The 23842-nt window shown below is 36.7% G+C and overlaps 1 protein-coding gene across 1 annotated transcript in view; it reads left to right on the top strand.

The window, feature by feature from the left end:
• ADGRB3 (adhesion G protein-coupled receptor B3) overlaps positions 1-23842 on the top strand; it is a 473802-nt gene that overhangs the window by 202071 nt on the left and 247889 nt on the right. The window contains exons 6-9 of the mRNA XM_050893783.1: positions 2279-2443; positions 3339-3503; positions 10496-10597; positions 11156-11262. Of these exons, the coding sequence (XP_050749740.1) occupies positions 2279-2443; positions 3339-3503; positions 10496-10597; positions 11156-11262 (539 nt within the window). The remainder of the gene's footprint in view (positions 1-2278; positions 2444-3338; positions 3504-10495; positions 10598-11155; positions 11263-23842) is intronic.

The raw sequence follows: 23842 nt of genomic DNA, 5'->3' as shown, positions 1-23842 counted from the left end.
AGCTGTAAAAATTTTGAATTAATCCAGGCTTTGGCCAAGTTGGCAGCTGTGCAATTTTACATGTGCCTACACAAAAGTAAATAACATGATATATGAGCATGAAGCAGAGTTGACAAGAGAAATGCCAAATAAAATAGCAGAAAAGAAATTAATGCATTCAGTTCACTTCAGTATTGCAAAGAAACACAAAAGATATTACACCTAATCTGTCAAAATAAGCAGTTATTTGAGAATTCTGGATTTTGAACAGTCATTTGTATCTAAATGACTTTCACCAGAGGAAGTTATATACCGGTTACATTTAAAAGTAACAGTTTAAAACTTTGCTGAATGTTAAGATTTGCTGTAATTTGAATGTTCAATTTTATAAGGGGATCTTCATATTGAATTCTTTAGTCTTTTAATGATATTTCTGAAATAGAGAACTCACACGCTATTTACTCCTAAAGATAAAGGAGATGTATAAAATATATATGAGAAGCCATGGAATGAGTTTTCTCCAAAGACACTATAATAATTGATTCAATCTTTTCTACCCTAAATAATACTATATAGCAATGAATAAAACTGAAGAGGGTGCATTGAAATGTAATTTCCATAATGTTTTCCTCTTCACATAAAGCTTTTATGATTAATGAGTGCAACTAGCTTCCATGATTGGAAAGATTTCCATTTTCTGGTGAACAAATTATCAGGGCACAGCGTCATAGCTTGAAAGGCATCTGCATTGAGAAGTGGTTCACAACCAGGCATTACACAGAATATTTAATATAGAACTTTAGGAAAAAGCCTCAAAAACTCTTTTCCTTTAATTCACTGATTGCTGAGATCCTGGGCATTACAGATACGGATAGTATCTTTGAACTGTTAGAAATGTTCTGTGGTTACTGTCAGACAACAGTAAAATAGTTCACCTCCATATTTCACTGAACAGCGTACACCCATACAGACACAGTATGTTAAATCACTAACTTAAAGATTCTGCTTCCTATTTTGATTATTAACACCATCAACTTAGGAAGCTGCTATTCCAACCCTCCTTTAGAAGAATCCTGAAATCAGGGGTTAGCAAGTGCGCCAAGTGAAGTTACTCGTTTTCAGCGGTGGTGCTTTTATAGCAATAGTAGTTATAAAATGAGGTTTTCAAGCACGAGTATTAATTAAAATTGTATTGCAACCTACATTTTGAGTTTATATTGGGTAACTGCAGGTGCAATGAGGAACTGATGATTGCTGAAGTCTGTACGAACGTAGGATTCTGAATTAGCACAATCAGTAATAATGCATTTCATAATGCTTACCCGTTTTCAAAAATACTGTCTAGTGCTATTATCTATTATAGAGCATATAATTTTTCACTTGTATGGGAACTTAACTGGTTTATATTTTTTATTATTTTGTTTTTTAATATTTTCATTTACCTCAAGAAGCTTTCTGATATACAAAATTAAAAATAAGTCCTAAACCTTTACTCATGGGAATATTCGTCCAAACTCAAATGTATGGGCTAATACAAAATACTAAATACAGAACTGGTCACCAGATCTATATTGTTTAAAAATTCAACTCGACAAACCCAGAAAGAAGATTATGCAATATGCAAACACGGAAGCAGACCTGAGGAGGAAGGCAGGCCGTTTCTGTCCTACATTTTATCTCAAAAGAATGTTGAAGAACTGGGATCTTTTACCTCACAGGGAGGATGAATGATAAAATTATATTATAAGTATAGAAAACAGAGACTGTATGTGAGGCAAAGTGGTAACTCCTGTTTTCCTTTTCCTATTCAACTAAAGAGACCTAATTTCACAGTCAGGACCAATAATCTTATAAACTGACCCATCTGAGTGATCGCTGCAGCTGTAATAAATCACTTTGAAGAGCTCAGGGTTTACATGATACGAAATTGACCCCCACTTTTGCCTAAAAAGACAAGACCAGTCTTTTTAATAAGGCCTTGTTTTTAATAAGGCCTTTCAAACTGTACGGTATGCAAGCAAAGTCGCAATTTATCCTTTGTTATATGAGTGTACAATTAGAGGAGATGAAATGTTCTTTACTTGAAGAAAAAGGAAAACAGTTTTAAATGATTTTAAAGTCATGGCGGTTTCTGTATTTGATTGCTGTAAGAAATCAAGCGTCTTCAGGCTAGGCCCAGTTCGAGGGGCTGCATTCAGGCCTAAGTTGAAACCCCTTAACCTAGAAGGAAGCCGCGAGGCCCTGCCCGGCTTAGGTGGTAACTCTGCTGTGTCGATCTCTTTTGTGCCTGCCGTGGCAGTCGACGGACAGTGGCAGGAGTGGAGCTCGTGGAGCCAGTGCTCGGTGACCTGCTCCAACGGCACCCAGCAGCGGAGCCGGCAGTGCACGGCGGCGGCCCATGGCGGCTCTGAGTGCAGAGGGCCCTGGGCTGAGAGCCGGGAGTGCTATAACCCCGAGTGTACCGGTGAGTACCGACTGGCGCGGGGAGCTGCAGCTCTACCTCTCCTGCTCAGGAGAGACTCAGGGGCCAGCCTTGCCAGTAGCTCTGAGACGGGAACTGGGGGTACGCCGGCAGGCTCCCAGGCCACCGCAGGCCTCAGCGTGCTGCAAAGGGGCAGAGCAGCCTCTTCCAGAGAGAGGCCTGGGGCCTCACTCTTTTGTATTTGAGGAGATAAAAAGCTAAAGAATACGTCCAGAAAGACTGCATGATGGGCTGCATATCAGCTTTTCGGTTTTATTACCATTTAAAGGACATTCAGCAGTTTTCGAAAGATATGTTTGAGGCCTAAAAAACTTGATAAAGTGTTTCGCGAACCTAGAAAGTAGATGTGTATGAACTGATTCCCTTTTACACTGAGACTACTTCATGATCCTCTGCCAGTATAAAAGCAGCCTTCCAGGGTGGGTAAATTACATTTATACCTACTTTTAAGCCTCATTTGCACTGTCAGAGCATGTAAAAATCAAGCTCCTAAAATATCACATGCAAAAATGTTTCTATTTAGTTTTTTAAAGGATATTTATGCATGTTGTAAATGTGTACCATTACCATACAACAGCACTATACAAGTATATTAAAAAAATACAAAAGGGATGATGTCTGTTTTGCAGTCTAAGTGAAAGTTAATGTGTGCCAATTCTTTTTATTTTATGTTGAGATGCAAGTCATTTAGACAACAATCCCATGTTTAGGAGCCAAGCAGAGACTTTCCCATCTTCCATGTGCCTACATCTACCACTTCTGTCACTGTTAGTTATATCTGGGGGGCTTTCTTCTCTTACCCAAGTAAAGAATAACCTATATATCCTCCTTTATGACTGTCATTATGTCACCACTGTAACTGTATTTTTCCAAACAGCAAATGGCCAGTGGAACCAGTGGGGCCACTGGAGTGGCTGTTCCAAATCCTGCGACGGTGGCTGGGAGAGGCGGATAAGGATCTGTCAAGGTGCTGCTGTGACTGGGCAACAGTGTGAAGGAACCGGAGAGGAAGTCAGACGGTGCAGTGAACAGAGGTGTCCTGGTGAGATGCAAATATAATCAATGTTACCTACACTACAGCATGGCTTACTTTAATGGTCATCTTTAGGAGAGACAAGATCAACATCCATAGAGCAATAGCCATAAAGAGCCGTATCTGGCCTTGTTTTAGACAAGTCACTGCTGTTTTTCTCAGTAGAGCTGTGTTTATGTAGCTAGGTGTAAACTAGCTCTATTGGATATAAGCAACGCATTATGTTTTAAGTAAAACACCATAGTAAAGAAAGCGATCAGAAAAATATTTCATTGCCTAGGTATACCTATATTATTTGGAGCGGTGATGATTTGCTACAAAAATTCTCTTTGAATGCACTGTTTCTCAGAATATCAGGGCTGGTTTTATAAATCATGGAATTCCTTTTATCCAGTGTACAAGAGATGTCTTTGTAATACATTTGGGGTAAATTCCAGTGCAGTAAAGATAAGGGGAAAAGTGAACCTTACTGTACTGTATAGAATGAATGAATACATGAGCAACATTTTATAAAAAAGAAAGTAATTCAAAATGAAAAAGACACGTCCTTCCTGTTTTAATATAATGCTTAAATATATTTCTTTGCAGCACTTTTTACTTTGCCTTCCCAACAGATTTGTCTTTCCCACTGAAAGCTAATAAAAGTGTACTTTTGAGCTTCTTCAAAAGTGATGAATAAGGAAGAACAGCTGGTGAATCTGATCATATTTATCTGTAAAGACACATTGTCCTAAAGTAAAAGAATGCATTGTTAGATAGGTGTAAGATAACAAAATAAGGTGTAAGTAGTGTAGGATGTCTTAGCCATTCACTTGGGAAATTATGTGTTCTGAACTGCAAGCCAGGAAGCAGCAAAAATCAATCTAGCAATCTCTTTGACTTCTGGACATTTCGATGGCTATGTTCTCTGATAGTCAGAGAAAAGACTTAAATGGCAGGGATGCTATGGGTCAGGAAATGGGAAATATATCAGATGTGAATTTTATGTTATCAAGCCCACATTTTCATAGGCAGCATGTTTATCCCTTGACAGTCATCAAAGAACAGTTTTCAAGGTATTTGCAGTACAGTAGAACAATGAATCTCATTGCATTCAAAGAACAACAAAACTGTTTGTAATGATAAAGTTATAATACTATACTGGAGAAGTTAACCAATTTTAACTTACTTCTCAAATGATCTCTTTAATTTTAATAAAACATTAATTATTTGAAAAGCAGTACAAAACAGTATTTGTATTGGATTCCTAAACAAATTATAATTTCCATAGTTAATGCAGACTTCCTCTATAAAAGCACAGCACTGAGAGGGTTAATGTGAATCTTCTCAATAAGCAGACATTCAGATCAACCAGCTTCTGCTTATAAAACCATTCTTGAAATAATTTACATTTGTATATTTAAAAGTAAAACCATGCTGCTGCAGTCCAATTTTCAAAGGTTGCCACCTGCTGTTAATAAAATATTTTACAGATGTATTTACAAGTCAAATGCACAGAGATTTTTATTTTCCATTTAGTAAATTTATTTATTTACTTGATTAATTCCAGATTAGAATCAGTATGCTTATAGAAACCATAACCTAAAGCACCTTTTAACAAGCTATACTTGTGCAGAAGATTATACATGAATAACAGATTTAATTTATCTGTTTCTAGTCTGACATTTACTAAAGCATCTCAGATTTAAATGTAGACAGTGGATAGTTTACCAAAATTTTATAAAATGATATACAGATTTACATTTTATAAACACTAAGCAAAATTGAAAAGTACTATACAGAGATGCTCATTCAAAGTATAAGCAAATTACATTATTTGTATGCTTTTCTTCCATAGCCCTAAAATAGTTCAGAAAAGCTGGTTTTGTCTCAGTGGTTTCTCTTTCTGTGTAAGTCATTGAGAAACATGAGAGACTAAAATGTTAATTTTTTTCTTATATTAGCATTGCTTTGCCATTAACGTAAGACCAGATCCCCAGCTTTGTAGATCTGCATAACATATTTGTAAAGTGGATGAAGGTGCACCTGTTTGTATCACCCAGAGGTCTATAGACTTAGAGGAAGTTAAATTATAGCTGACTTTAAACTGTGGAAGCAAAAGGAGAATAAAACCTTTTTCTATTATGCTGGCTACTGTTAATAGCATACTTTGCAAACAGAGCTGTTTACTTGACTGACTGAAAATCTTGACTGGACTTTTTGTAGTTTCAGTTCTGCATTATCTGAACATTATACAAGATTTTCTTCATAGTCGATCAGTGATTCTCTTCAAATGGTTCGGGCAGGGACTGAATTACATCAGACACTCCTAGAAGATGAATATAAGCAGCATTAAGAAAGGCAGGCTCAGAACTATTATCTGAAAGTTGCTTTCTCAAAGAGCTTGGTTTCTGGGCAAATTCTGAGTATCTTTCTCTGTGATTTATTTCTATTCACAATTATGAATTTTAAAACTGGGGTTGTTTCCTTCCATTGTGTAATATTCTGGGAGCGAAAAACAAAGATCTGAAGATAGTTTGGCTTCAGTCATTGCTCCTTTGTTGTATCCCAAATGTCTATCTTAGTAGGTCAGCAGTGCTAAGGATTTAGTACTGTGTACTCAAAGTATCCTTTTGTGAAGGATAACTTCAGAAAATTGGAAACAAATCAGAGAAAGGGAAAAAAACTTCTAGATTTGCTAAGCAGCTAGTCACGCAGGAATCGCTGCGGAAAACTTACACAGGATGAACAAATAGGTCTGTCCCATAGGAATAAAGGAGACAGCTAGGTAACAAAAGAAATTGCAACCCATGACTGATAAGGAGTTGCATGGTAAGCTGATCAGAAACTTTTAGAGAAATGTGTAAGAGAAATAAGGTAAGTCCCATCAAATATTTCAGTAAAAACTAAGAGATGTGAGAACTGAGGACAAAGTACAGTATTATTCAGGAGAGAAGACTTCTGTAAATTTATTTTTATAAAAATAGGATCATGTTCTTATGACAGTTTTAAGACTATATTAGGTTCCAATAATATAGTCTTGATTTCCAGAAATACTTAATTCCATAATAGTAAATTCTATAATAATTCTATACATGTTCCAATATTTATGCTTTACCCAGATTTTACTCAAAACAGATCCTCAATATTTTTCTCATAAGCCTATTGTCAGTGGTAGAAAACATAATATAGGAATTGTTTTGACCAAAATATTACTGGGAACAATGATAGGCTACCTTGTTTATTAACAAAAAGATAACAGCGCGCAACTGCTGCAGAAGACTAGCTAATGATTTCATGCTGAAGGTAGAAGGTTTCTTCAGAGGCAATACTAGCTACATAAGATAGAATATAAGAAGGGGAAAGATTCAAATAATTGTCAACAGCTAAATAATAAAATTAAACCTTTGGATTTTGTTTTGTCTCTGATTACAGCACTATTCTACAAGACATTCAAAAGCTTTTTCCTATTGCCTTTGTTTAAGATAATTTTGCCTGTGGCATTGAATCAGGATTCAAGAGGGGAACTGTAGTTTGAGCTTTATTTGTGAGCTACAGTGTGCTATTGGCTAACTTGCTTCACCTTTTCATTACTCTTTCCCATATTTGTTAGTTGCCTAGGTAGATTGTAAACTCTGTGAGGTTGTGCATTTTTCTTACTTTGTCCGTGTGCTGTACAGAGCTTCCTCAGATCCCAGGTAGGTTGATTGCCTGTTGGAGATTGATGTCCTCTCACCAGTAATGCCAGAGGAAGACTGTGCTTCTAGACCACTGACTTTGTTGAGTGTTTGTGCTTAGGTGGGATGAATTCAGGCCTGTCATTACAGGGGTATAAGGTGGTAAATTTGAGCACACGCTCTGTGTGGGAAGATATTGCTGAATCACATCATCAGTGAAAGAGAGATCTGCTTTTTCTTTGCCAATTTTAGCAAATTTACCTCAGTATTTGCTGTTTGCTTCTAAATTTTAGCAATTCTCTACGATTTTGTACAGCTAACTCACATTTATCTGTAGGTGTGTTATGAATTAATTGTGCCATAGTTACAGAAATACTTGAACTGGTCCTGAGCAGAGCCAGCAGGCCCAGCGAGGCTTTTTAACTCAGATATAATACCACCCAAGCGTGACTGTAATGTCTCCATGGGCAACATGGGTTAGAGCCTCACAGATGCTTTAATGTGGGTGGGTGCCTGATTAGTAAGCTCTGCCAGATACACTTTAGCTTTGAGAAGAACTGGTTTGGTTTTTATGCACCGCATTCCTTGATCTGAGGTATTTGTACAATGTGTTGAAAGGCACAGAGTCAGCCAGGGACCAGGAAAACTTCTTTGCCTGGGCTAAGTGATACCTCCTCAAAGCTCTGACTTGCTCCCGCACCTCTTTCCTGGTAACTCTGGGTCTTGGGAATGCCTTTTACTTTGAACACAACACACAAGTGCACAGATTATCTCTGGCACTAGGCTAAAGTTAAAACGCAATCTTGAGTTCTGAAAAGTGTGATGCAAAAGCACACAAGTAGTACCCTTCCAAATAGATGGGAAATCTCTGATATTACCTGTGACTTGCTAACATAAAAGAGAAAATATGGTGTATATAAGTATGCATATATATACATGTATATGGGTTTTGGTTTTTTTTTTCAGGAAAAAACCCACATTTAACATTCAGTATTTGGAGGGAAGCAAGAGTTTTAGTTCTGAGAATCAACACCTAAAGTGTTGATTAATGAACACAACGCATTTGAAAATGGCCACAGCTGCATAACAAATATACTTCTCAGAGAGCTCTAAGCTTTAGCAAATTTATGTCATTTATAATATTACCTCCTTATTATGTTAATTTACGCTCCCCAAATCAGAACGTTTCTTTTGTTTATAAGGTCATAATAGGATGGTAATTGCATTTGATTATGTCACCATATGGCTTATGTTTATCAAAATTTGGCTTTTCCCATTGTAACACTGTCCTGATCCATTCACTTTTTGGGCATGTCTGAAGCAGTGTTAGTGTTCTAGATCATGAATATAACCGGCTTTCTTTGGGTTTTGCCATTAATGGATCTCTTGCTTTTTTAGCAGCACCAACTGTCTTGATTTATGATTCAGGAATGCTGATGGTGAGGCAAATTTAGCAAGCAATTTTTCTGCCCAACTGTGATTCATATTAGTGTTACTGAGCCGTCTGCAAGGTATTCTTTGTCCTCCACAAAGAGAGGGTACAGCTTTGTGCGAAAGTCTGCTCATTTCCTTTACTCACCTCACTCTTCCGTCAGCAGAAGTACGAAACAGGGAAGGTGGACAGTTTTATGGGTTAGGTAATGGGATGGGCAAAATCTGTAGTCTGTTCCTGCCTCTGCTAGAGATTTCCCATGGAACCATGGGTGAATCACTGAATTGCTTTCTGCCTTATCACCCTATCTGCTATAGTGATAGAATTTCCTTTCTCTTTTCCTTTTTCTTGTTTTGTAACTGCTTTGCTGTAATACAGTGGGGTTACTATTTTCCTGAAATACATATAATAATACTTTTAAACAACTCATGGCTTTTCTCTGCTGAACTTGGAATGAATTAGATTTCAGTAACTAGCATTTGTCAGTGCTTTAAGTTGTAAGACGACTTCAGCCAGTTGTTTGCTGTGTTAATCTAATTTACTCAAAAATCATAAACTGGGAGTCTGCAGTAAAAATACAAAGAGCAAAAGCAATCTGTAAGTCATGACCATGTGAAATAAAACATGAAGCATTTGCAGAATCTTCTTTTTCCCCATGCAGTCCTGTTACTATGAAATTGTGAAAATATTTTTTCCCTTTAAATGGTATTGCAATAACAAGTAAAAGGCCATTTTGTTTTATAGCCACTCAGTCCCACGTTATTGACTATACTTGCTTAATTACCAACTTGTACTGAAACACATTTCAAAGAAATAACCTGCTTTTTGGTCTTCAGAATATACAGCTCTCATTTGACACCTTTAGCACGTTTAATGTTTCAACTGTGGTTTCAGAACTGATTCTTTCACATACAGTTTAAATTTTAGAAAAATCTTTAAAAATTTTAATGTAAAAGATAAGCATCACAGCTTATAACATTTTAAGTATCATCATCTTCTGATAGATGCTTGTCCTGGTTTCAGCTAGGACAGAGTTAATTTTCTTCCTAGTAGCTAGTATAGTGCTGTGTTTTGGATTTAGTAGGAAAATAATGTTGATAACACACTGATGTTTTTAGTTGTTGCTAAGTAGTGTTTATACTAAGTCAAGGATTTTTCAGCTTCTCATGCCCAGCCAGCAAGAAGGCTGGAGGGGCACAAGAAGCTGGGAGGGGACACCGCCAGGACAGCTGACCCAAACTGGCCAAAGGGATATTCCATACCATATGACATCATGCCCAGTATATAAACTGGGGGAGTTGGCTGGGAGGGGGGATCGCGGCTTGGGAACTAACTGGGCATCGGTCAATGAGTGGTGAGCAATTGCATTGTGCACCACTTGCTTTGTATAGTTTAATTCTTTTAGTATTACTGTTGTCATATTATTATTATCATTATCATTGTTTTTCATTCCTTTCTGTCCTATTAAACTGTCTTTATCTCAACTCACGAGGTTTTTTTTTCCTGATTCTCTCCCCCATCCTAGGGGATGTGGGGGGGCAGTGAGCAAGCGGCTGCGTGGTGCTTAGCTGCCGGCTGGGGTTAAACCACGACAATGCTTAATGTTATTGATCAAAATAGAGCAACAAGACAAGAATCAAACCTATTAACATTGCAGCTACAACCTAAAGAGTGTTTGTTTGCTGAAGAGAATAAAGGCACAGATTATATGAAATAAATACCATCACAAAGACAGATATTACACGAAAATTACAGGTTTTGCATTTTTGTATTTAATTCTTAAAATTAAACCGAATGATGTTAACATATACATCTCAGGAACAATTAGGACCAGATTGAAGACTTACTTTTCTGATATAAAATATCTGTTTTATGTTAATATTTCTGTTTAAATTCCCATTTCTAAATGGCAGCACCTTATGAAATATGTCCTGAAGACTATTTGATGTCAATGGTGTGGAAAAGGACCCCAGCTGGGGACATGGCATTCAATCGATGTCCTCTCAATGCCACAGGTACAGTATTACTTTGAAATTATATGATGATAAAAAACAGGAGAAGTCTTTCGCATTGTGTTCTAGACATAATCATTACTAGACTTGTATACATATGTATATATGCATATATGTGAATATATGTATATAAACCCCGCATATTTATATATGCATATACATACATATAGTATATACATGGACATATACTCTCTCTCTTATAGCTTACATATATGCATGGGTCTGTGGTGCATATATATGTATACACATACATATATGCATTTTAGCCAGAGAGAAAAAGCTGAGAAGAATTCAATTTGACAGCAAGTATCAGGCAAAGTGATGAAAATGAAGCAAAACATAAAAATCTTTTTAATTAAGAAAACACTGCTAAAAGCCCACCAAGTGAACATTGAAATGTGTTTCAGAATCTTATACTACTCTCTCTATAATGATGATCATTGCATGAAATTGTTTCTGTGTGTGCTTTTAAAGTAGCATGGAATGTAGTTTAAATAAGGTTCATTCTTTCCAATTGCTCTCACTTATATAAATATTTTCTGTCTTCTTTGTGACTTACAGGCACCACTAGCAGACGCTGCTCTCTCAGTGTTCATGGAGTGGCCTTCTGGGAACATCCAAGCTTTGCTAGATGCATATCAAATGAGTACAGACACTTGCAGCATTCAGTAGGTGCAAAGCCAGCTTTAGTACTTGCTCTGTTTATTCATTACTAATCATTGGTGTGAAAAAAAACTTACTTATTTACTCTCAAGTCAGATTTCTGATAAGAAATGCCAGGACAAAAATAGACGTAAGAAAGAATAATTTATATTAATGTATATTATTGTGATCTTCTATATTACTGGTGTTTGAGTGAAAGAAGCTTTGTCTTACTGTAGAAATGGAAAATGTAAATGTAAAAATGAGTCAGATTCCCTTGTTTCATGTCCACTGTGTGAAATTTTCATAGGGGTCAGAGGTAAGACATATTTTGGTTTATTAGAAAATGAGATGTAAATAAATGAGATTTACTGGAAGAGTGACCTGCTGAGTAATTTTGTAATACCTTAAATTCTTTAACTGCACACTAGGAAGTCAGAAACGATATTTCTTTTTGTTACCAAATTTAGAACTTCACTTTCAAATGTAACAATAGGAAATTATTATAGGGTAAAGCTATTGCAGTGTCTTGGAAAAAGTAAAGTAACTCTAGATGGAATATTATGTGTTTTTTTCAGTACGCTTAACAAAAAGTTTCTTTGCAAAGCATATGCATTATACATTTATCTGCTGCCTAAATATGTTTATATGCACAGAAGTAATACATTGTATATATTGCATTATAAATATACTACCACGGTACATGCTAGGTATATTGATTACATTCTATTTCCATAGCCAAAGCATTCAGCCAGGTTAATAATATTGTGGGAAGAGCTCCTTTGAAGATTCTCATGGACAATGGTTTTTGCCTGCGTGATATATTTTACTAGCATTCTTATTACTCTACCTCCTTTCCCAAAGGCCACTGCTCCATTAATCATTCAGCAGAGGGGCACTAATACAGCCATGTGCTTCATAACTTCCCAACCTCTCAACCAAGTGCAACACTTCTGTAGCATGTTTAAAAATCTTCGGTGGCTTGAAAAGTAGTAGCCTGGCTGTCATTCCTCAAATCTGGCTTGCCACTTAGAGGACATTTTGATGAATTTCTTTGAGCTGCATTTCTGTTTCATTAGATTCCAACTTAATTGAGGCCTGGGATTCAGTTTCAGGGTAAGCCAAAGCAAGCATTATTTTTAAAATAACACAGAATAAAGTGTCAAAGCAATTTTCCCCACTACAGAGAAACTTTCCTATTTCTTATAGCTGTCTGTATGTTGGTCTCTCCCTTCAGTGTTCATGCTGGAAAAAACGACATTAAGTTGGCTGTAACTGTTTTGCATTTTACATTTTTGATATTTTATTCTTTTGCAACAGCTGCCTATAGTATGTCTAAGCATACTTTATGGGCTTGGACAGCAATACATTTGTATTTCATTTGCTCAGAATCTGTATTTTGGTAAATAGCACAATAAAGGCAATGGCTGTAGGTAATATATATACAGTTTGAATACTAATAATGTCATATTGCAGAATCAAAAACTCACATTTTGTGATTGAAAACATTGAGATATTTCAAAGTAAAGCAAATTACTTCTCTTTTACTTGCTATTTTTGCATTTAAATATTACAATCTTCTGAAATATTTAAAGGATTTTGAAATATTTTAAAGGATTTATTCATCTTGACCTGCCTGATTAGAAGACCATCCCTTTAGAGTTTTGTTCCTCTGTTCTTACCGTTTTAGGTTTCATATCAACGTTTATTTGTAGCGTTGATGCTCATGCCACTGATTCTGTAGTGATATTCAGCCTTTTCTTTTTATGTTATTGCTACAAGTCAGTCATAAGCAACTAAAACAGTGGGAAATGCTCTTTCGTGTTATTCAGTGGTTTGACTTACCTGGCTAACTTCTGGTGAGGCACTGATATTTTTTGAAGAGCTGCAAGTCTGCCTGGCAGAAAGGGGTCATTGTTGGACAAAAGAAGGCATTTCTAACCCAGATCAGATTTATCTATTCTTCTATATTTCCTTTTTCAAAATATTAAATATGATTAGACTACACTGTGAAATAATCTTTTGCCAAAGAACATTTAAAAATAGCCAAAGCTTCTTTAGAATTACACAGGCATCTGAACATCGTCTTATTGCTGCACAAAATTTCAGTCTAGTTTATATGCATACAAATTAAAGGAGAAAAGTGGATTTCTTTTACACTCGGGAGCTGTTCACAAAGAAAATCAGCTTGTCTTACATCTTACTGCTTCTCAAAGTGAACAACACAGCATATTTAAAGAATCGTAGAAAATAGAGGTAAAGACCTATAAGGTCATCACCCTGCAAATGTAGGCTTGTCCCCCCATGACACATATGTCAGCTCTATAAATCCCTGAAAATAGGGCTTTATAAAGAAGCTGCTGACAGACAGTGTTGCTATAATAAATATGTGTGCTTATGAAAGCATTTATGAGATTCCTTAGTGTGCTTAACTTACCAATAATGTTATTTTACCAACTCAGACCGGGAGTGGTGGGGAGTGTCACTCAGTTCTGTGAATATTCCTGTAAAATCTCAGTCTGAGCTGAATCCCTTTCCTTTCTTACCTGAAATACATAAAACAAAAGCAGGTGTATAGTCTTCAAAAACGATATTTCTGAAGTTGATTTAAAGCAGTTGATATAGATAATATACATACAATACTTAATACATTAAAGCATGCCTGCCTGGAGGAATACAGACAGGTCCCTGTCTCTTTGCCCTCCAAACAAGCCACATATGATCCAGAATCAGCCCAGAATTCATGTAGTTGAATTCGCATGGTGCTGTGCCCAAGCCAATGCTCTCTAAAGAAAAGCGTTTCGTATGCTGCGAGCCAGAGGATACTGCCTTGGCCACAGACCCTGCTAACCTGGCTACACAGATTCTGGACTGGAAGCTTACAGTTATACTAGTAAATTAACTAAACAGGGTGACTGCCCAAGCTTAAACACTGTCCTTGCAGTCATCTACACTCTTTAACTGTTTATCCGTTAGCATACTCCCTGACATGATTTAAGACCATACCAGTAAGCACTCTCTCAAACAATGCCTAGCATCATTTAGAGGATAGCATGGCAGAGGGACCATTCCCAGCAGGCAGTAAGACCATCGTTTTCTGGGACAGAGGAGGGAATGACAGTTTAGCTTGAGGGATACAAGCTGTCTGTGCTCATTGGCCTCAGGGCTAGACAATATTCCTGTGGCTATTTTGTTTACCTGTATTTACTATTTATATCATAAAAACACCTTACGTTTGGGCAGTTTGGACTGTGAGTAGAGAAGTTCAGGGCTGCATGTGTCCATCAGTGAAGCCATGCCTGGAGAACTGTGTCCAATTCTGGGCTCCCCAGTACAAGAGGGATATGGTGTTACTGGAGCAAGTCCAGCAAAGCGCCACTAAGATGATTAAGGGACTGGAGCATCTCTCCTATGAGGAAGAGCTGAGAGAGCTGGAGCTGTTGAGCCTAGAGAACAGAAGGCTAAGAAGGGATCTTATCAATAAGTACCGGAAGGGAGGGAACAAGGAAGACAGAGCCAGGCTCTTTTCGGTGGTGCCCAGTGACAGGACCAGAGGCGATGGGCACAAAGTGAAACACAGGAGGTGCTGTCTGAACATCAGGAAATACTTTTTCACTGTGAGGGTGACTGAGCGCTGGCACAGGTTGCCCAGGGAGGTTGCGGAGTCACCATCCCTGGAGACTTTCAAAAGCCACCTGGACGTGGTCCTGGGCAACCTGTTCTTGGTGACCCTGTTTGAGCTGGGGGGGTTGGACCAGATGACCTCCAGAGGTCCCCTCCAACTTCAGCCATTCCATGATTCTGTGATTCTGACTCCCATGACTCCAGAAAATTGGAAATTCACACAAGACAGAAATCCTGAAAAGTTAATTAATAGACTTCCACTCTAATATCAGTATAGTTTTTACTTTCTTCCTAAAGATAACCTTTTCCTACAAACGTTAACACAGGTTTTCAGCAGATGTCCACATTAAGCCAGAATTCTATGCTATATATAGTGTAGAATTTTACCACATAACCACAAATGATTGACCCCTGAAGACTGTTTCCTTACTATATGTAGCTACAGTAGGTTCACTGCCTCATGCACAAAGCCTCTTGTATTTTTACATTTTTCTCTGTCACTCACTTGGAACTGACATGGGACAAATTTCAAAGCAGTATTAAAGTAGCAGAAACCCAGCTAGTGCTGCGTGTTCTTCAGCTTGACTCAAGACTTGTATGGAGACCAATATGGTAGCTATGTAAATCATGCTAAAATGGCACTACCTTTTCATCTCAAAATCCATTTGGAAGTCTATTTGCAAAAGGTGAAGAGTCAGTAAAGTTAAAATACACTCGTAATGCTAAAGATAATATACTTTGCACATAACCCCCAGCACTATGTGTAATTTAGCTTTCTCCAGCCACTTACAGAATGTGCCAGACAGAATTACTGCCTCTACTCAGGATAGGCATGTACTGGCATTTCAGATGCAGGGTACTGGAACCTCAGAAGAAAGCAGGGTTTTCCATTGGTTAAATGAAATTAGCTAGATACATGGACCACTTTTTGATATATATATATCAATATTGTACTTAATACTCTATTGCAACAGTTTCAGAGTAATTCACAATCTTTAACATATCTCCTCAACATATGCTTGAGACCAGGGTCTACTACATCTCCATTTTTTGGTGATGGGGAACTGAGTGAGACCAATTAAGCAGGAAATTTATCTCTGGTCTTCTGAATTAGTGCCTAGCCACTGTTCCTTCTTAATGTTCATACCTCCATATGACAGCACAGAAAATCCCTGGCATGGTAAAAATATAATAACTACAGGGCCTCTGAAGAGACTATACACTGGAACATGGTGGAACCTTGAAGGGGAATGGTTTAGCTTTTGGAGTGGAGATTGGCAGTCAGCTTACGTCTTTCGAGGGCACAGTGCCCTACACAATTCGTGTGTAAGAGCTTGAGTAAAAGCAGTTAAGAGGATGATGCACTTCAGCTATGCCACAAACGTACAGCCTGTACTTCTGTTAGTTTATTTTACCTTGTGCACTATGGAATACAGGTCCCTTTTAAAACTAGGGATGATAATTAGATCTTTTTGAATAATGGAACCAATTAGTCAAGAATAATTTATCCAACATTTGGTACAAATCAGTCATCAAATGAATTCAACAAATACTGTTTGACCAGCTTATACAGCTAGTTGACTAACATGAAAAATTATTCACTGAACAAATTAAGGGACAAAAATGCCAAAATCCATGAAATAAAGCCTTGGGAAATTATTTGGTTAGCTCTAATAATAATAATACTTGAAGAACCTAATTAGGATTATTCTTACTAAAGCACTGTAAGTGGAAAATGCAAAGTGATAAATAGGTATGCTTTGCCTTCTGGAATTGTGACCTAGAGGATGAAGCAATAACTTGATGAACAGAAAAAGAAACATCACAGATTATAGATCAGTTTTTGTTCTGGATTTCTTGTATTGCCCTAGTGTGTTTGCAGTACCTGCAGCTTTGCATTAAGAAAATGCTCTTATTCAAGCACAGTGTTTCAGGACTGTTACCAGTCATCTTTGCAGCTAAGAAGGAATATTTTGCCCAATGATGCACAATTTGTTAAATGTGTTCTTGAGAAAGAGGAGATTACAGCAAAGAAAGTCTTCCAAGTGTCTGTTTTATTGTGGATGGAGATGAAGTAAAGTCATGAGGTTGAATAAGATCTAGCAGCAGGGGATATCCTTTCTTCAGTTCCTTCTGGATAGTTCTTGGTCACATACTGATCACCAGATTTTAGTCGATAGGGAGGAATTTCCCTGCTTTCTCTAATTCCAGATTATATTCTCAGAATTTGGAGGTTTTTTCCCCTCTGTGGGATAGACATGGTTTGGGTTTTCAGATCATTTTACCAAATCAATTACTGCTATAGCAGAAGTTATGGACCTTGTTAAAGCCTATTCTCTCTTTCTACCTTTGGCAAATAGTTTCATTTTCTGAAAACCGAACTCCTTTGGTCTAACTAGCATATTTTAATCTCTTTAAAGAGTATCTGTTGGTAACTTAATGGACTGTTATATATAGAAAGGCAGATTAGATGATGATCCAACGACCCAAACTTAAACTGTATAATATTATGAAGTATTCTCCTCATTGCTTATTATCTTCTTTTGATCTGGAAGCAGAAAATGGTCTACCTAATTATTTTACCTAAAATGGTTTATTTGAGCTAATACTTAGTTAATTTGGACTAGTATTTTCTGAGATATGTTTTCATGAAAGAAAGATATCTCAAAAATATTCTTAAGTATTATTATGCATACATGAAATTTTATAAGTAGATCAGACATCACACAACTCCACTGACTGAATACACTATCAAGTTAGGTTTAACATCACCATGAGAGATTACAAAATGAATCTTGTGGCACAAAGAAATTAAAGCAAAAGTCATACTGCATGTATGTATTTTGGCTGCCACAATCTAGCCAACTGGGCTGTGTAATTGATACTTTGAGACAGACCAAACTTCAAATTTAGTCTTTTGCATTTATTTCATTTCTAGGATTTCAAGTGTATGTTAGTAAGCTATTAATTGTTCTTGCTGCAACAATTGTTTAGTATACAAGGAAATATCTAATTTCTGGTTCGGTCTTTATTGCTTTCTAAATGTTAAGTCTAGAAAGGGACCGTCATGATTAATTAGCATGACTTCCTGCATGACTTCTTCTTGAACTAGCATATCTCTCATAGGAAGACATCTAGTCTTCACTGTAAAAAGTAATGCAATGGAGAATGCATTCTCCAAGACTTTTTTTTTTTTTTTCAATTTTCAATTCTCATGTTCTTGCAAGTTTCAACCAGCACACCTCAAGTGGGTTGGATCTGCTGAGAAATTCCATGCACTGCTTTGATGCTTTGATTTTTTTTATTTTTTTTTTTTACTTCGTTCATTTGGATAAACAGGGTAAAATCTTTCCTGAGAATAAGAAATTCAACTATTTGTAGTAAGATTGGATGTGAGTGACTGCAAGACCAAGAATAGAATCAGTGATTAGGAGCCCACAGGCCTACCTCAGATGGTATCCAAGAAAAAAAGAGTCACTGAAATGCCTCAAATAAGGGTTATTTTCATTTTCATACTCTCTTGAAGCCTATCAAATTTGGTACACTACAAGCAAGAAGACTAAGAAACAAGACCTCAGCATTAGGAATGTCCTACATCATCTTTTGTATGAACAACTGCTTCTGAGTGGCATAGCTAAAGATTTCTTCATCTATTCTTAATCCATTCTATGGATGATACCACCTAAATTAGAAAAAAAAAAACAAAACAAAGAAAACCAAACAGAAAACCAGACCAAAACAAAGCAATCACTCACCTCCTCCCCAAACTCCTCAAAAAACAAAAAACAAACACCAAGAAAGAAAAGACTTGAATTGGAGCTAATGCTGAAAATGAAAATGAGATTAAAATAATTTGGTATGGAAGAGCAATGAGTTTTCATCGCTCATGAGATCTGTATGAAATGAATATCTGAAGCCTGTATGACTATTTTTAATGAAAACCATTAATGAATAAGATCTTACCACAGAGTATTAGAAATTAATTCTGTGTAAATGGAGAAAATACTTGAATATATAGGGCTATTTCTATTTTGTCCTCTGTTAAGCATGCATTCTAAGTAATAGGATTTATTGAATCAGAAAAAAAAGATAATTTTGTGAGGGATCTGCTTAAAAAATATTGGTAATATATCACTAACTCACCACACACTGGAATAGCCCTTTTGCCTAAAGTGAGACTTCCTCTAAATGGCTTTTGGACACTCTAGTTTGGAAGAGATTTGTACTACTCTCATAAATAATGAGGAAGACTAAAGCCTGTCATCCTGACACTTTGTTTCTGAAGGTCATCTCTAATATTATCAGAAAATCTCTACTAATACAGCCAATTTTCTAAACCTATGTAGCATAGTTTTCAAACCTGGATGATGAAATTCTACATTTAGTTGCTTTGATAAAAATAAGGTGCTAATTTATGCCAATTTGAGTGATATAACACCTAAATCAAATATGCTTTTGTGCAAACTGGGCTGCTTTTCTATCAGAAAGAGGAAGTTGGAAAAATGAACAACTTCTTAACTCTTGAGAGTTAGAAAGGAAAAATCTGCATATGAAATATTACACTGGTGTCAAGATATTAGCACTTATGAAGGAGTATGGGAACTTACGCAGGTGAATCTTTGCATATCAAACTGATAATACAGCCACAAAAATGCATTTCTGCTGCTTCTAGTTCGTACTATAATTCTGTTTCCCCTTTTTCCACAGCAGTGTTATTGACAATTTTGCAAGTGCTTGGCTAAAATATAATTTGATAAAAAGAACTCTGAGGTTAATAATGATTTGCTCAGCTGCAACTCATTAGAGATGATTTTGTTTTTCCAAATTATATTACAAGGGCAGCATATCAGCCTGTCCATGTACTCCTCACTGAAATGACTGCTGTACTCTGGGGAATGAAAGGCTTCCTCCTAAAAAATTTACTGCTCCTTTTTTTGCTAGTTTAGTGCTTCATTTCTTTTTATATAGCTGCAGAGCAAAACAGCTAGGCTTAGTTTTGTAGATTTGAATGTACAGGCCTCAATAACAATATTTTTGTTCTGCCTCAGTCTATCCTCATATTGGTATATGCCAGCTCTTCATCTTCACCTTCGCAGCCTTTGATAAGCAGGGGAGTTATATCAGTAAATGATCTGCTTTCCTTGCCTTGCTTCCCTTGTGAGCTCAGAAACTGCAGGAGTCAGCTCTGTTTTGTCACCTCCGTATCTTGACAGGAGGTTGGCAAACTGTTTTCTCTCATCTAAAAGCAACTGATCAAGAGATTGTGGCAGGCAACAGTTTTCCCCTGCCTCACTAACATTTTCCCACTCTGCATGGGAGATTAAAACTTCAGAAAAAAGCTAATTACGTCAGTATTGCTGTTTGCTTGATGGTGAGGGCACTCATTTGGTTATGAGAAAGCTCTGCCTGCTCTGCACTGCCAAACTCATTGCATGGACTGAAATGTTGGGGTTTTGAGTGCTTTTAACACCATTTTATAAAGTTAGTATGGCTTTCTCAGTCTCCTAAGAGATCTGCTTCACTCTCTGTAAATAAATAGGCACTTTGCCAAAGAGAGGAAATAACCCAATACTTCAGCCACTTATATGAAATATGTAGGCTAGAAACCAACTGCTCCATCCCAAGTGAATGGCTGCTTTTTTCCTAACTGTCTGTATTACAACAGGCACCAGAAATGAGCAGCTTAGGATCAGGTGTTTAAAGCTACTGAGGTACCTTCTCCATTCATGAAATTATAGCGCTTGATCTCGCCAACATACACATGCACCTCAATCTTAGAGATGCTATACAGTGGGAGAAAACATTTACCTGCTATTCTGCATAAGCACATCACAACTTAATTCAACTGGATAAGTTGCTTTTCTTCCTTTCTGCTTTTGAATATCTGCTTTTTAATAGCCAACCAATCCCACTTGTTAAATTCAAAGAAAAGTCCCCACTATTATCTCAGCATCCATAATCATCTTTTCATGTCTGGTTTACCAAAGAGTAATCTGTATTTTAAATGAAATGTACTCCTGTGATTTCTGCTGCTGCTGTGTTCCCCAATCACATTGATACTCCAAACCAACCAACACTGCATCCAACAGCTGAACTCCACTAGGGTATGGCCAGAGGGAAAACAAGAGGTGAAAGACATTTAGGAACTCAATAAAGAAAGAGTTGATCTATTTTTTTCCTTAAAGTCTACCAGAACTGCAGGAATGTTCACTCCAACACAGCTGCAGAATGACTGAAAGAATTTGGCTAGGCAGCTAGCGGCAAAGAAGTGGTCACAGCATTTTACACTTACAGTCATTCCCCTGCTTTTTTGTCCACTACTTCATTTGCTGCATTCCACCACCATGTTTAAGCTCAGATTTGTTAACTATGTGAGGCACAAAGGATTTTTCTCTTGCCTATTACTTAATGCAGTACTCCCACGCAGAAATTAGGGCTCCCCAATAAAGCTAATTTCCTTGAAGATACCATTCTGGTTTGTCCTGCAAACAAGTGATTGTTGTTGGAATGACTGTATAGAAACATAAAATCAAATAAATATAGAAATTTGTTAAAATCAAATAAACATATAAATTGAAGGAGTTAATCGGAGCTTTATGTTTTAGGGACACATACTTACCAGGATGACCATGTATTCTAAAAAAAGAAAGACAACTCATTTGTAGTATGTCCCTTTGTGACCCCCAGCCTCAGCAATTCAGTCAGTATGGCGAGCCAGGAGACTTTACCTCAAGCAATGTTATGTCTGTCATAGACTGAAAACAGCCTTCTCAGAGTCTTCATTCTCTTTGTCCTCTGAACTCTTGCTCTTGTCATGTTGCATTATACATAGATAACACAAATCTTGAAGACATGCCCTCTAGTTAAAAAAGGAAACAACAATAACAAAAACAAGATCTCTCACACAGCATGCGAACATGAGCAGGATTTAATCACAGATAATTGGAGCATTTAATAGCAGTACTTAATAAAAGAATAATAGAAATCCTGGTCAACAAACACAGTGATAAGAAGAAAAAAAAAACCAACCCCAAAACAAGCGATCAGTTTAATGATTATTCACTTCTCATCCCTAGAGCCATTTGTTACTCTACTGAAGAGCAGTCTTATCTATTAAAAATATCTATTAAGATATTTTGTGGAATCCATGCAGAAATCAAAATACTAAAACTTTATAATGACTTTCTCTGTGACTATTTTGTGTTTATATCTCAAGGACTAGAATAAGTGACAATATTCATGATGATGTTTAAAAAAAAACCCTATGGAATGGGTTAAAGTGGCAAAAAAAAATCTCTTGAGCAGAATAATAGGAGTCCTCTTGTGAAAAAGGATAGAGAAAGAGGGTACAGAAAGAACCAAACATCCCTCTGAGCTGTTCACATTCTTCTTCTAAAAACATGTTAGACTTCCACAGATACTAGATGATTTTTTTCAAAGATTCTCCAATACACCTCATCACATATAGAAAAGCACATACAATTTCTCTGGCGTCTGTGCAGAGATACAGTTTGCCTGAGATGAATGTCTAGAACAGCACAGGATTCTGTGTGATTAAGCTGGCTCCTTTTCTTTAAAAGCAAATCACTGTTTTGAGGAGTATTTTGCCTAAGAAAATTTAGAAGTATATGACAGCGGGATGACTGTTTGTATACAGTGAAACAATCCTCATTTTTCTTTTCATCAATGTAAATTTAGAATGAGTTCCTTAAAGCACAGGGTTGCAGTGATTCCAGTTGTGTGCACAGAGGCAGATTGAGGCACAGTATCTGCAGAAACTTGGGGCAGCAGATTGCACACCATGACAGTGGATAAATGCAGGAAGGTAAAAGTTCCGTTTCAGGGCACTCCTTAAACTTTGACATTTCTGGTTGGGGTAAATTATAGAAGGCTTTTGTTCGGTTTCAGAATATTTGCAGGGACTTGTTACAGAATTATGGAACTGAAAGGGAATTCATGAGATCATCCAGCCCAAACTTCTGTCCCATCAGAATCAGCTATACTTGCATTATTCCAGCATTTTGTTTTTCTTGACTGTTATTAAGGCCTCCAATATGGAAGACTGCATAGTCTCTTCAGGTAAACTATGGTACATAATTTCCTTTACAGTTGAAAAGTTTTCCTTAATATATATCCTTAATCTTCCTTGACACAATGTATACCAATTACTTTTTCCCTCTTCTATTATAAACAAAGGGAATATATGATTTCCTTCCTTTCTGCAGAAACTGTTTATTTATTAGTATGTTATCATGATCTAGATTGAGACTACTAACTAATTTCACTGATGACAAAGTGCAAAATTATTTTGTATTGCTTTAGCAATCTCCTTCATAAAATATTGAATGTATAGAAAAGGAAAAAGACTCTTATATGACATTAGGTTATAAATATTCAGATGCATACCTGAAGACGCATAGCTGTGTCTTTAGACCCTGCTCTGTTTCTTTTAAAAGATGGATGAAATAATATTCTTGAACACTGAAACAGCCTGAAAATAAACAGATAAATTTTAAATAATTAATTGTATTAAGGGAAAGTAAATGAAGCTTCCAGATTCTATGCTAAAATAGTTAAAGGACTGTCTGCCGATAATCAGAAAAAACACCCTGTAATGAAGTTTTTCTCAAAGCTGAAAGGAAGAGCTTTCTCACAATGACATCACATTACAGTTTAAACATCAGCATGCTGCATGAGTTCAGTTCAGTGTAGGATTATACCTATGGGAATATTTCAGCTGCCAAAAATATGTTTTCTGCCTTTTTGATTTTTGTGCCTAAGGTTAAGCACACAGACTTCAGCATTTTTGTTCCAACCTTTCTGGACATCAATGCTGGTAACTATAAAAGTAAGTTTAATGCAAAATCATTAATTAATATTTATTGAGGGAGCACTATGAATTCCAGACCCAAGATTAGAAGCCACAGAGGTCAGATAATGTGATTCAGAGCATTCAAGACAAGATTTCAGGTGCTCTGGGTT

Source organism: Gymnogyps californianus, chromosome 3 (assembly GCF_018139145.2).
Source record: "Gymnogyps californianus isolate 813 chromosome 3, ASM1813914v2, whole genome shotgun sequence".
NCBI classification, from domain to species: Eukaryota; Metazoa; Chordata; class Aves; order Accipitriformes; family Cathartidae; genus Gymnogyps; species Gymnogyps californianus.
The sequence above is the reverse complement of the archived record's forward strand: the minus strand, read 5'-3'. Positions and strand labels throughout refer to the sequence as shown.